At 49.5% G+C, this 12,988-nt stretch overlaps 6 protein-coding genes across 6 annotated transcripts; 3 read left to right on the forward strand and 3 right to left on the reverse strand.

Moving 5' to 3' along the window:
- Positions 1-165: 165 nt before the first annotated feature.
- Positions 166-1,216, reverse strand: HO133_000459 (uncharacterized protein; the record flags this gene model as incomplete). Its single annotated transcript, XM_037291398.1, has 2 exons — positions 166-1,048; positions 1,104-1,216. The coding sequence occupies 2 exons, from the start codon at positions 1,214-1,216 to the stop codon at positions 166-168; spliced, it is 996 nt and encodes a 331-aa protein (XP_037152833.1).
- Positions 1,217-2,138: 922 nt separating this feature from the next.
- Positions 2,139-4,160, reverse strand: HO133_000460 (uncharacterized protein; the record flags this gene model as incomplete). The annotated part of the gene is made up of 2 exons (XM_037291399.1): positions 2,139-2,522; positions 2,574-4,160. The coding sequence occupies 2 exons, from the start codon at positions 4,158-4,160 to the stop codon at positions 2,139-2,141; spliced, it is 1,971 nt and encodes a 656-aa protein (XP_037152834.1).
- An 805-nt stretch (positions 4,161-4,965) lies between these two features.
- On the reverse strand, positions 4,966-5,429 carry HO133_000461 (uncharacterized protein; the record flags this gene model as incomplete). The annotated part of the gene is made up of 3 exons (XM_037291400.1): positions 4,966-5,096; positions 5,157-5,342; positions 5,414-5,429. The coding sequence occupies 3 exons, from the start codon at positions 5,427-5,429 to the stop codon at positions 4,966-4,968; spliced, it is 333 nt and encodes a 110-aa protein (XP_037152835.1).
- Positions 5,430-6,166: 737 nt separating this feature from the next.
- On the forward strand, positions 6,167-6,805 carry HO133_000462 (uncharacterized protein; the record flags this gene model as incomplete). The annotated part of the gene is made up of 2 exons (XM_037291401.1): positions 6,167-6,181; positions 6,446-6,805. The coding sequence occupies 2 exons, from the start codon at positions 6,167-6,169 to the stop codon at positions 6,803-6,805; spliced, it is 375 nt and encodes a 124-aa protein (XP_037152836.1).
- Positions 6,806-8,963: 2,158 nt separating this feature from the next.
- HO133_000463 (uncharacterized protein) lies at positions 8,964-9,680 on the forward strand (the record flags this gene model as incomplete). Its single annotated transcript, XM_037291402.1, has 1 exon — positions 8,964-9,680. The coding sequence occupies one exon, from the start codon at positions 8,964-8,966 to the stop codon at positions 9,678-9,680; it is 717 nt and encodes a 238-aa protein (XP_037152837.1).
- Positions 9,681-10,076: 396 nt separating this feature from the next.
- On the forward strand, positions 10,077-11,067 carry HO133_000464 (uncharacterized protein; the record flags this gene model as incomplete). The annotated part of the gene is made up of 2 exons (XM_037291403.1): positions 10,077-10,414; positions 10,818-11,067. The coding sequence occupies 2 exons, from the start codon at positions 10,077-10,079 to the stop codon at positions 11,065-11,067; spliced, it is 588 nt and encodes a 195-aa protein (XP_037152838.1).
- Between the last annotated feature and the right edge of the window lie 1,921 nt (positions 11,068-12,988).

The raw sequence follows: 12,988 nt of genomic DNA on the forward strand, positions 1-12,988 counted from the left end.
CCTTTTCGTTGACCCATAAAGTCTACCGGACGTCCAAGACAATGGTACAGAAGTGGAGAGCAAGATACAAAGAAGACCGGTCATAGTACACCATGTCTGATCAAATGTTGATGTGATCGCATATCATCATTCATCAGCAGGTCCGTCTCCCGCGTTAGATCATCATCACATCAGCTTCCTCGCTATCACAAATTGGACACGGATGAAAGCACGCGCATCCGGTCTCATTACCTCCTCTTGTACCTTTCGACAAAGCCCCCTCACATCCTCTTCTTTCCACCCCAGATGCTTCGTCAGTAGTCGTAGACTCACAGCCTCCAAACCCTCTAATACCGCTATCATTGCCATCTTCCCAGTCAGCTTTTTTCGCGGATCCGGATCATATGTACCCAGCGGAATTTCGAATACCCTGGTCTTTGCCACACTGAGACCAGCGTTGTCAAACATGGGCTTCTTCAAGTGATCCAGATCGAGTGGCCTTCCAGACATGTCAGCCGCCGATCGAATAGCACCATTGAAGATGCTGGTATTCGAGTTTGAGGTCTCCCTTTTATATTGTATCGGACCGGGATCGGCGATCTCGAACGAGCCGCCTGGCTTAAGATTCTTAGATACTTCAGCATAAACTGCGCCCCAGTTCGCAAAAGCGCCAGATAGATTGCGCATGTGTATGAAGTCGAAAGGCTCATTATAGGCCCATTCGTTTTGCGCGTCGTCGAGCTCGAAGTAGACGTTGAGAGGGGCGCTGGGAGGTTGAAAGGCATTCGTGATGTCTGTAGCAATGATCTCGGCATTTGGGAAGCGCTCCGCAATGGCTGTTGCCCAGTCTCCGGTTCCGGTACCGATGTCGAGGATCCGTTTTGCAGACCGTGGGATGAGGCCCCAGGTCAATTGGTCGTCAAGGGCGGGCATGTAGGCTTGATGGGCGATGGCAAGGCGAGTCTGTTCGGGTTCGTCATTGGGCATGTAATAATCCTCGCTGCAATAGCGTCTGCCGTTCTCAAAGTGCTCCTCGACAAGGCTACGGGTGATAGATCTGGTGGAATGCCTGAACAAATTAGAACATGTAAAACAACACAAGACTATTGGAGAAAAAAGCTCACTTGGACACCTCGGAATGTTCTGGCTCGGATGAAGTTCTGGGGATGCCTTCATCCGTAGGCTCGTCATCTTTCGACGCCGGTTCTTGGTCATCTACCTCTATATGTTGATCCATAAGTAGTGGAGTCGACCTCAATGCAGCCTCGAAACTTTTCGGAGTTAGAAAAAGGAAAGGGACAGAGATAACGCACTTGATGGTAGCGACCGGGGGCTGCACAGAGGAGCATTATAGACAATGAACGGATAAGCGAATGTATGGTCTATGAAGGATGCATGCAAAAATCTAACACAGTAGGAAGGGACAAATCACCAATGAGAGAAGGAGATGAGACAGGAGAGTGTGAGTACAGGGACAAAGGCTGACCTATGAAAGATGAGAGCATTTCTTTTTCGAACGATGTAACGGGACGTCCTCGGGTAACTGTGGAGAAGGTTTTCTTCGAGGCGATTCTGGATCTACAGCTACTGCATGTACGCTGGTGGCATGGCCTGCAGTAGCTTCAGTAACGGCCAAACGAAGGCCTGGTCTACCTAAGGTAATCCCTCGCCTTGGCTTGGTCCACCAATTTCAGTGGTTGAAGTTTGATCGTAAGGCATACTTCGAACCTCTCGCTGTGACGCGGTTTCTCTACAACAACCAGAGATAATGATGAGGTGATGTAAACCAAAGAAAAGACACCTCGGAATCTCGGTTCAATAGTAGGATGGAGAGCATTCTACAACAATATTTCACACATCGCCTAAGCGCGCTCGTCGCTTAGGCTAGATTGAACGGCTGAACCAGAGTCTCGGGTCAGGAACAAGGGTTTCATCCATCTCCTCAAACATAGTGTGCTGTTAGAGTGACGATAGCCAATGGCTTTCTCTGGAGCAGATGTTTCCTCTTCCTTCGTTCCACTGCACGTACTCTTGCGGACGATTGTCGTGGCTAGCCGCCCAACGATTCGGCTCCCCTCAGGATCGCAATGCAGGGGTATATAACCGCAATGCAGTACAGCACAGCGCTGCGTTCCGGCCCATTCATAGCAGCGGTTGAATCAGTCGGTTTCTTGCTGTGTGAACTCTGGCAATTCCTCCTGCACATCCGCCCACGTCTTCTGGCCATCCACAAGGCTTCGGATTGCTGCACATATCGTGTCCTCATCCGATCGCACTTGTTTCGTACTATCACGATCTCGAAGGGTAAATGTACTATCCTTGACTGACTGGAAATCTACTGTGATACCAAGAGGTGTACCAAGCTCGTCGTTTCTCGAATAGCGTTTGCCGATACTTGCCGAAGAGTCGTCGACACGGTTGGAAATGCCAAGCCGACGCAGCTTCTGGCCTAGGCGGCCCACCAATGGTTTGAAATCTTGGTGACCGGACAATGGGACCAGAAGAACTTTTGTGGGTGCAATCGGTGGTGGAAATGAGAGCACCTATGAAAATTGTTAGGTTTTAGTTCGTGTGTATAGGGGGACATAACATACGCCTCTCTCTTCGTTGCCTTCTCTAGACCAATAAACGTGCTCCAGCAAACTGTAGAGTATTCTGCCAATACCAAACGCCGGTTCGATGACGTTTGGCGTATATTCGCGAGTGTGCTCTACCCTAGTACGCTTCTCGATCTTGACTAGGTCTTGGTCGATTTCGACATTACCGTCGCCAACACCAGGGACATTAACCTCGATTTTGCCAGTCTTTGCAAGGTCGATTGACAATTTCTCGCGCATATCTTGGGTCAATGCATCAACCGCAGCTTCGACGGTCTTGCCATCCTTCTTAAATTTGGGGCCAAATTTCTTTTTGTCCAAGTCTACTTGCCATTCTTCGATATGTAATGGCTCATTTCGTGTCTCCCTAACACATAAAGGCGCACCCGTCTTTTTCGAATGGACCGTAAGATCGTAGGCACTTCGATCAGCGCAGCCCACACACTCAATCCAGCCGTAGCTTGTTAGTATCTCCGCATCCCAACAGTCAGCGGCATAATGTGCCATTTCGTTGGCCATGTGCTGTCTGAAACGCATCTTCTTTGCGTCGACACCGATTCGCACCAAAAACTGATATATTCTCGCAATAAAATAGCCCAAGGTCTCACTATCCACTGTGCCTGAAGCAACAGCTTCGCCAATCGTCATTTGGGTAACGTTTGTGCGGCCTGATAATTGCACCTTGCGATCCAAGAGACCAACGGTAACCGTTTTGACTTCAGAAAACCGTGGGTGCTTTTTGCCACCCTCCGGGTCCACATAATGTTCTATTTCTGCCATCAAGAATTCTCTGACTCGAAGTAGACCGGCTCTTGGCGATATTTCGTTACGGAAGGACTTGCCAATGCAGGCAGAAGCAAAAGGCATGGATTGCTGGTTGAATTCGAGCAATTTCTGGAAAGTCAGGAATTGGCCCTGAGCCGTCTCCGGTCTGAGGTAGCCGGCAAGGTTGCTGCTGGGGCCGATTGAGGTTTGAAACATTAGGTTGAAGGCCACTGGAGGTAGCACATCACCACCGGTTGTAGGATTCTTGATATTGTATTTGGTGATGAGAAGTCCAAGCTCATCACCACCATAGTTGTCTATCTTGGCTAGTACCTCTTCATACTCCTGGATCACAGCGTCGTCTAGCTTTATAGCCTTGGTATCTTTGGTTTTTCTCTTCTTCTTGGCTTCCTTCTCTTCATCGACTTCAACTTTCTGGCCGCGAGCTTCCTTGTCACCCTTCAGTCTTGACTCAAGCACCTCCTCAACCAAGTGATCCGCTCGAAATATTTCACCAGTCTTGGGATCCTTGCACATCCAGTCTGCGAACTTGTCCACGTGGCCGCTCGTTTTCAGCACCTCATGGGGCGTTAGCATTGTGCAATCGACTTCAAGCATGTCCTCCTCCAGCACGAAATGTTTTCGCCATGTGTCAACGATGTTTGCTTGCAATGCACAGCCTGGCGGGCCATAGTCGTAAAGACCAGAAATACCACCATAGACCTCGAACGCTGGGGTGAAGAAAAGTCGACGTCGAAGCAGGGAATCCAGCTGTGAACGATCGAACGGCTGGCCAGTCTTCGTAGTAGTGGTGGCCATGACGGGCTCAATTCTCCGCACCTGATACCTTAGATTGGCAACCGTTGCAGAGAATGTTCTAGAGGTAGATGAGTCGAATTTGGGAAAGACTTTGCATGCACTGAGAAGGCGTGAAGGTCCACGGAGCGAGCGCATGTACTTTTAAATGTTCGAAAGCGAGCCTTGAACAGTCATAAGAGCTCATTGTGAGTCAAAACCACTCGAGACCCTGTAATGCTGCGGAATTATAATACGTTACCGTACTCGTAAGATACGGTAAGCTTTTCCTTCCCGTATAAATCGCTCCTCTCCAAGACCATGGCCATGCTGAGAAAAGATGACCGGTGCCCATATTTAAATTACCACTTGCCTAGCAATTGAGCTCGGGAAATACGAGTTAGTGGTGACGGTGCTGGCAAGCGGTTAGAAAAGTTGGATTTCCTGGGCTGCGGCATTTTCACATACCACAAGTTGAGACATAAAGCTGGACCAATGCTTTCTTCGCAAGTATATGTGTCCCATTAGGAGCGTTGGAAACTGAAGAATCTTTTCTTTCGGTCTTGAATGTCGATATTTCAGGGGCTTGTAATATGTTGACTGCCACCTTTTCTGGCACCACACCTGTGTTCATCTCGCATTGATCATCGAACAGCATGCAAGGTAACCTAGCGTCATTGCATTATTGGTACATTTTTCGACCGTCTGCGAGCCTATGGTAAACTAAACAGGAGGCGCACCACCTAGCAAAAATCCTGACAGGAAAGCAAGCTTATGTAACAGATCCACTGACATTCAGTACCTCACTCCATCAACCGGTGTCCTTACTCTACTGCTTCTCCTCCTCTTCATCCTCCTCCTCGTGTCCAGCCGTCATCCCTGAACTGTGCGCCAACATCGCCAGGGCCAGGGTCCCAACATGGACCAAGCTCCGAATGTGGTCATGGTTCATACCCGCCTCTAGAAAGAACATATATCAATAACACTATCTTTGCAAGATCACACCAAAGACAGACTTACTTGCGATGTTTGCGAATTGCTGCATTGTCGCGTGATGGTGTGGGTCCTGGGCGAGTCTCGAGTGCGCATGGTGTGGGACCACAGCTCCCTTCTTTTTCGCGCCAGCTGCTCCATCAGGCTTCTTAGTGACTTGGCCAGCGGTGCCGTTTGGCTGAGCTTGACCTTGGCCAGGCCTTCGGGGCTGCCCTGGTTGCTTTTTCGATTACTGTGGGCTCGGGGTGTTTGGGTCTAGAGTTTTCTCGTCGGGGTCGTCGTACCCTTCTCCTTGACCATCTTGACTGGCCGCGTCTGGTGTGTTTTGAACGCTACCGGCTCCTGGTCTCTGTTGTTATTGTTATTGCTGCTGCTGCTGCTGCTGCTGTGGTTGTCCGCCGCCGTACGGGCTCTGACCGTAACCTCCGGCTCCCTGGCCCCGTTGATTGAATTGGTTACTCATACTGTGCAGGTGAACTTTTGGGAGACTGAGTGTAGGTATTGTGTGGAGAATCCGCTTTGTTTGGATGCTGGAAGAAGACTGCAGATTTTGGGGCCCTTTGGGAGGGAACTTATATTCAGTCTTCCCGGCCCCTTTCACTGACTCTCTTGTGGATGAAGCATTGTTACAGTGGCGCACCAACACAGCTAGCTACTCGTAAGTTGATATTGGCGGACTGTGCAAATACCCAAGCTTTGCACCGCTTCGACTCGCTTAATCGGGTGTAAGGTTAAGCGTGAGTCAGCATTCGCTTGTTCACAATGCGATGCACCAAAGATGCCAGAAAAGAATTCTTTCTCATCATATTCCCGAGCTCTTTCTGTTGTCGCCTTATGCTATTGTCTTAACGGGATCGATTCAGCGCAAGTCAAATTTTGGCTTCTTAGCGAGCCCAGATTCAAAGCTCTAGTCTTGGACAGCTGCTTTACAACTACCTTATAACATATCTGCGAGCCGGCCCAAACCCCAACCTTTCAGCTCCGGCCAACTACTGCTTTTTGGCTGAGGCGAGCGATTCTGAGTACTATCAAGAATCATGCAAGCTCGCCTGGTGTGGAGCCTCGAAGTCGGCTAGACTCTGGGACTGTCGCGTTTGCTTTTTTGCATATTGATCTCAGCCTTGGAGTTCAATATATAGCGGCAGGGCTGGGATTGCTGTCCTGGGGTTGGCCCGTCTCTGTTATATACCCTCCAATACTCTCCCTTGTCAAGCCAATCTGGTACTGCCGGTGCAAAACAATTAAATCTACTCAACCTTTGTCTCCCACTCATATTGAACCACCCACCAGCTTCAACTTCACCTCTTATATTAAAGGCCAGCCTCATCTCTGGCGCCGTCAGCGGCCTGATCAGCGGCGTCAGCGGCCTTGTCAGCGGCAACGCCAACGACCAGAACTTCCGCAACGGCTGGACGCAACAAAACATCGGAACAGTGACCGCCGCCAACCCAAAGAAGAATGTCATCATCGTCTTTCCGCCTCACGACCAGAACCTCCAAGGTTCCAAATATCAGCAACTCGTCAGCAAAACACCCACACAGACTCTCAGCTACGACTGCTACATCTTCGATTCTGGGGATTTCACGCTCAAGGGGAACGGGGGCTATTTGAATTGGGCGTTTGCGGGGAACTTCACGAGGAATGGGAATAAGCTTACTTTCAAGCCATGTACATGAAGGTCACGTGCGTTATCATGATGGGCTGAGGGAAATCGGGTGGGGGTGTTAGCGGTGGAGAACTAGCTCTGGGAGAGTACACCCAGAGGAAGGAAGGAGATGCGAGGAGGAAGAAGATGTTGCTACTGAGTGTACACATTCTTCGAGATCTCTTAAGGCATCGTCATCCAGCAATGCAGGAGCCAAAATCAGTTGTCACTGTCGATGATTCCCCAATTCCTAGGCACATTCGAGACTTCAATGCCTAGAATTCATGAACACATCACACCACGAAGACTGAGAATTGACTATCGCGTCAGGTTCGTTCTCCTTTTCATGCTACACACGGCATTGCACATATAAAGCGCCTGTACTCCCGAGTGCGGTGCGTGAGCAACAATAAATCTCCAGGATACTGAAGGTGTGTCGGATGCTCACGGCCAGGTTAGAATTACCCACGATCATGAGCAGGTCCGCTTCTTACATCAACCCTTTAATTGTCTATCTGACGTGGCGAAGACTGGGATGCTTCTTCTTTTTAGTCTATACATTGGCCGAGCTTCTCTGTGCCGCGTTCGCCTGCCCTATCTTGCGTCTGTATGCATGAGCTTTCTCGATTGAGAATATTCTTTCCACATGGGGTGCGGTATCCCCAGTCCATGGCAAGGGTTGATTCGAAAGAACAGCTCCAAACGAAACCGACTTACTGGCAAGTACTGTTGCTATGATCATAGCCAGCCATACCTGCTCCAAAATATCGATCTGGACTCTACTCATCTTAGTTGCGCCGTTCAATCTCAGGCTTCACTTAGGGTCTTGGAGACTTGTACCGTGCAGTTGGATGGCACGAAGACGAATGGAAAATGCATCTATGCAGGGACCGTCCTAATACAGGCCTTGATGGAGTGCACGTTTTCGACTTCGAAGTTGGTAAAGTCTGTGAATGTCACAGCGATTAAGTCAGCGAAAGTAGAGATGGTACAAAAATATGGACAATATCATTAGCATCTTGTTTTGCTCCTCTTGAGCTATTCGAGAAGAATGTCTGTCGACTTTGAGGCATCGTGAAAATTGGACGATGTATGGGTAAGCATGCCAAGAAATTGCAGCAACTATGTGCGCTGGATGGTGATTCTGTTGGCGGTGAGACCGTAGCAGTGAATTGTCAATGATGGCAATAAAATCCTTGTTACCGCACCCGTTTTGGCATGAAGTGCCAGATAGCGATGCACAATCAACGTAAAGCCAGATATCTCCAAGCTCTTTGATCATGACATGGCCTAACGCTGCTCCATACACGTACTTTAGATCGGAAACAGACGCCGGGATACATATTCGAAGCAGTGGTAAATGGACTGGCAGCTGACAGTGGCCAGACGAGTGATACTTTCTTGATTTGACTCTACCATGGGTTCCTGCGTGGAGTGGCTGAGGATGGCGGACATTTCCGTTGATGAGTCTCATTTTCATGAAATGATGACGTTCACATAATGGTTCAAATCAAGCAAACAATCCTGGAGCAAGTCAACCATCCCATCCAGCATGCTTCAGTATCTTGAGAATGATTGAATTGGAAGAGAGAGCGTTCATTGTTTAGAAGAATTTCTGAAAGGGAAGAAAGAGCCCTGCATTTTCTCCACCGAGGCATATGCAGCTAGAGCGCGCTAGACATGCAGCCAATCATCATTGATCAACCAAGATCCCCAATGACGGCGATATTTTTAAGGGGGGACAGAATCGCCTCTTTGTCGAGGATCCAGTAGCCGAAAACCCTCGACAATCAGTCTACAAATCCCCTCGAAGGGCTTTGCGACAAGCCTCCTTGATTTTCTCCGGAAGACTTCTACGGGCCTCCAAATCCCACAGCTTGTGGAATCCGGTAAATTCCTCGGCGGTCGTCAGTTCGCCTCCGACAGCTGCCCCCTCTGATGCCACCACAACTTTGTCGCTAGCAGGCCATGCTCCGCAATTGGCCCTCCTAACCAAACCGTCGATCTTCAAGGCCGCTCCTCTCCGACGTAGCAATCTCCCACGCCAGAGCAGCCTCCAGGTCGAACCCCTAAGCTCTGGCAGAAATCCAACTCCGCACAGCAGAACCGCTAGGTCCCTTCGAGGCGAGCACCCATTCTACTTTCGACCGCCACCGCTGCCCAAAAGGCTGAGCCTCGCCCAGAGTGCAATGACCCCCACACCCTCCCAGCACAGTCTCCACTCGGACAGCCCTTCAAAACGCCCACCAACCCCAGCTAAAGATCTTGAATATGGCATACCCCATCGACCAACCCACCAATCCCGTGCTTCTACCCCACGTCTCAGCCACCAGGCATCCTCTACCAAGTCAAACCTCGCCTGGGGCCCCTTACACCCATGCTACCCACACCCAAACCCGCACATACCTCTCACGTCGCCGCTACGCAGCACGACACGTATAATACGCATACCGAGGGATTGGATGATAGAGGGCGACCTAGCGCCCACATTCAGCCACACATACCCCGAGGTCCTCGGTCCCTGGGTTAGCGAATCGGATTTTCGAAATTTGATCAAGAATGTTAATGAAGGGCTCACAGCAGCATTCTCACCATACGGATGGAGAGCTTGGCTAGACGCGGTATTAGGCGTAGCTACTGGCTGGCTATACGAGGATTTGGGCTTTGCGGGCGTGAAGAAGAGGGCGCGGGATGTGGAGTTGCTAATCGAAGAGTGGAATGCAAAAGGGAGGAAGGGACTTGACAAGGAGGACGGGGACCTGGTGAAGGCAATACCGTTGAGGAGGACGGGATACCTGTGTCTGGATATTCAGATACCAGACCCGCATGTCGGGGCTGTAGATGATGAAGGAGACGGTGAAGAGACTCCTAACGGGAGCGCAGCAGGCAGTGGGAGGGGAGAGTAAGCGGACGTTTGATGTTGCTACTGCTATTGCTTTCAAGCATTTTGAGCGTATTGATACCATTTATTTGTTACTCGCATTGCTGGGGCGTTCACGGCTCAGATAAGAGGCTGGTATCGCCGTAATGTAGCATTGCTTTTTCATCGCTCCCCTGCTCTTGAACGTGGTCTTGTTCAATGAAAAAGAAATTACAAACTAAGGCGCTGGAAAATTATATCCTTACGTCGGTTTTGGGCTTCAACCCCCTACGAGTAAGAAAGAGATAATACGATTTGACGGTTAAAAAGCCCCCAAAAAAAATCCTCGTTCACGTGAAATCGGTACCGCTCCGACTGTCCCTTTTTTGGATTCGCCTCTATCTATCCTGCAACTCTGATTCGTAAACCACGGAGCTGGGTCATGCAGGTCCTACATGAACCGATCGACCCGATCGTGAGATTTTCAACAGCATCAACACTTCAGCCGCCCGCACAACCATCTTTCGAATCAAGGACACGGGGATTAGAGCCCGGCGTCGTGGGCTTCGTGGCCATTGTTGAGCCTCACCCAGACCCAAATATGAAATTTTTGGGTTGGATGGATTCGGAGCTGTTGCGGCGACCGGGGAGAGCTGGCGAGACAGGGCATGGCGGTCATCGTGCTGGGGTAGGCTCCGCAACGTGTGCGAGACCGGTCGTTGAGGAGGACGGGGGCTATTCTGGGTCTTTGGATGACAGTGTCATTGAGGAGATCGAGGAGTACTCCGTTCTGTCTCGTCTAGCGTGCCTGGTTCTTCTGACCTAGGTCACTTATCCACCCACTGACTTACTGCTGCTCTGATCGGTGAGTCGGATCAGGGATGTCTCACCAGGGCGCCTGCTTTTCATAGCGGAAACGTGCGAGTCGACGGTCTGATCAGCGTCGCCGTACTCATGAATGGACCCCTGGCAAGTGTCTTCGCTCTTTCATTGCTTCTCTTCGCGTCATTCGTGCACTTCCAGCTTCGGCGCGACTATTACCGGCTTTGTGTATCACGATCTGCCGGCGACCTGTGATTTCCCGGAGAATTTTGAGGAATCAATAGCAACAGTTTCGACCATGTGGGCTCGGAATCTAATTAGGTATGGCAGTGGGAGTCGGATTATCTACTTCCTAGTGGAGGTACGCTCATGACGACAATGCGCTCGGTCAAGATGAGGTTGCAGCAGTGTCCTCGGCACATGTCGAGCGCCTATATGAATTTAGCTTCCGCGAAGAAGACAGAGTTCAGATGCACGAAATGACTGCGATATTCCATGACGGACTGGTCGAGAACTGCGCCAGCATCAATGCACGTATCCACCTCATTATCCTCCCCGGTTCTGGGGAAAAGATCCGCCAGGAAGGGATCGAAGACATAATGCTATCATAATTCGGCTGTATGAGACTGTAGGTGCTGGTACTCAAAGAGAAATTTCAGATAGACGGGCGATCACTGACCAGCCAATGTCTGATGCAGGGCTTTCACTATAAGATTCCATGCCTGTAAGATTCTCCTCCAGTGTAGGCACGAAACTCAAGCTGTGCAACATCCAAACCTCTCTTGTCCTTGACCGACTCCTCCATCACCGAGGCAAGCGAGCCGCGACTTTCCGTGCTAAAAATAACCTCCTCCAACCCTTGCATTTCCTCGTCTATCAAGTATCAACTTTCATCATACGTGTCTCGATGGTGGATGTGCCAATTGTACTGCGGGAACTCGAATCGCCAGTTGTTATTGATTGAGGTGATGGAGTCAACGCGATTGGGGAGATGGTGCTGGAGAGGTGTATCACGTTGAGACTGGAGGGAGAAGACTGTGATGGTTGAGTAGAAAAATGTGATGGCTTCTGAGTAGCTAGATGAGTAGGTGCTGTCAAAACTCTAAAGCTTGTGTTTGAGCTGTGCAAGATATACGTAAGTAGAAAGGAATTGGATGCGCCTCATGATGGCGGCTTTGTCCTGTCTAATTAGAATGCACTCACATGCCTGAATGATCTGAACTCGATCCTCACGGTTCTCTACAAGTCAGCAACAGCCCCAGCGCTTTATTCGCTTCTGAATGCGCTAGCGTTTCATGCTTCTGTACAATGTGCAGTACCTAGTCTGCCAAGGCTTCTCTGTAGATGAGACGTCGAAGGTCGCGCTGTACTTCGAAGAAGACATTACTGCAATCATGGCTTACTGCAATGACAGGAGAAGTCAGAATCAAGACTCGCAGCCTCCATTCAAGCAACGGAGTCACGTCAGGTCCTGTGTGGCGAGCTTGTGACTTTTCCTCCTTCTATTTGCATCATGGTGACGAGAGACCCTTCTCCTTTGAAGTCCAATGAGGAGGCAGGGCAAACAGGCGATGTTGCAGAGACGGCCTAGCACTTGACAGTACTGTCGCCGAATCCTGCTTATTTGGGTAAAGAGAGATGCACTTGGCGAAAGATAAGGGAGGAAACAACTACATCATGGCAAGTGTGAACCAGTAGAACATATCCATCGGCGATGTGACGACAAGTGCGCTAGAATTCTATTAACGGTGACTTATGACACTGGTACTGATGACGACCATTTTCCTTTTTTTCTTTTTTCTTTTCTTCTTTCTTGATCTTTCTTCTAGCCGAGCAGTATCCTTGCCAATGAAAAGGACAGATATAGATACAGATTACAGGTACATCAGACATTATTGGAAGAGAGGAAGGCATGTCGTTGTCGCTTGTCACCAAAATAAATGATCAGCAGAAGATCTCCACGCAATTCCCCAACTGCCGGGGTACGGCTGCTTACTAGGGATGTGATTTTACATGTAAGGCCATGTGCCTTACAGTAATTACAGTAATGTAAGGCAAAAACTGCGTGACAGCGTGTAAATCATGTAAAACACTTAGTAATCCTTATGTAAGCCTTCTGATTGGTCAAATCCATGGTCTTGGCAATTCTCTGCGGAGAAATTTTGCTTATCTATCTGCACCGGAGCCTACAGGCATACTGGCTGGCGACGATAAGTCCGATATTAAGGCGGGCGAGGCATTGGAAGACGTCCCATTACGTTACACACGTACCTCAGATGTGTATAGCCTCATTTCTTGAATACGCCATGGCAGAAATCTCGCAAGAGTACCCCCAAGGCCCCAATGTAGCAACTACATTATTCGGAAATGGTACCTCCCAATAGGAGGCTTTCAGGCCAAATATTAAGTACCTACTAGCGCTCTACTAGCGTGACCGTCAGGCTTATGTGTCTTACAGTAATTACACGTGTAATTACTGTAAAGTGTAATTACTGCAAAGTCAAAATCACATCACTACTACTTACCGAGCTG

The sequence above is a fragment of the Letharia lupina genome (genome assembly GCF_014066315.1).
Source record: "Letharia lupina isolate WasteWater1 chromosome Unknown contig_10, whole genome shotgun sequence".
NCBI classification, from domain to species: domain Eukaryota; kingdom Fungi; phylum Ascomycota; class Lecanoromycetes; order Lecanorales; family Parmeliaceae; genus Letharia; species Letharia lupina.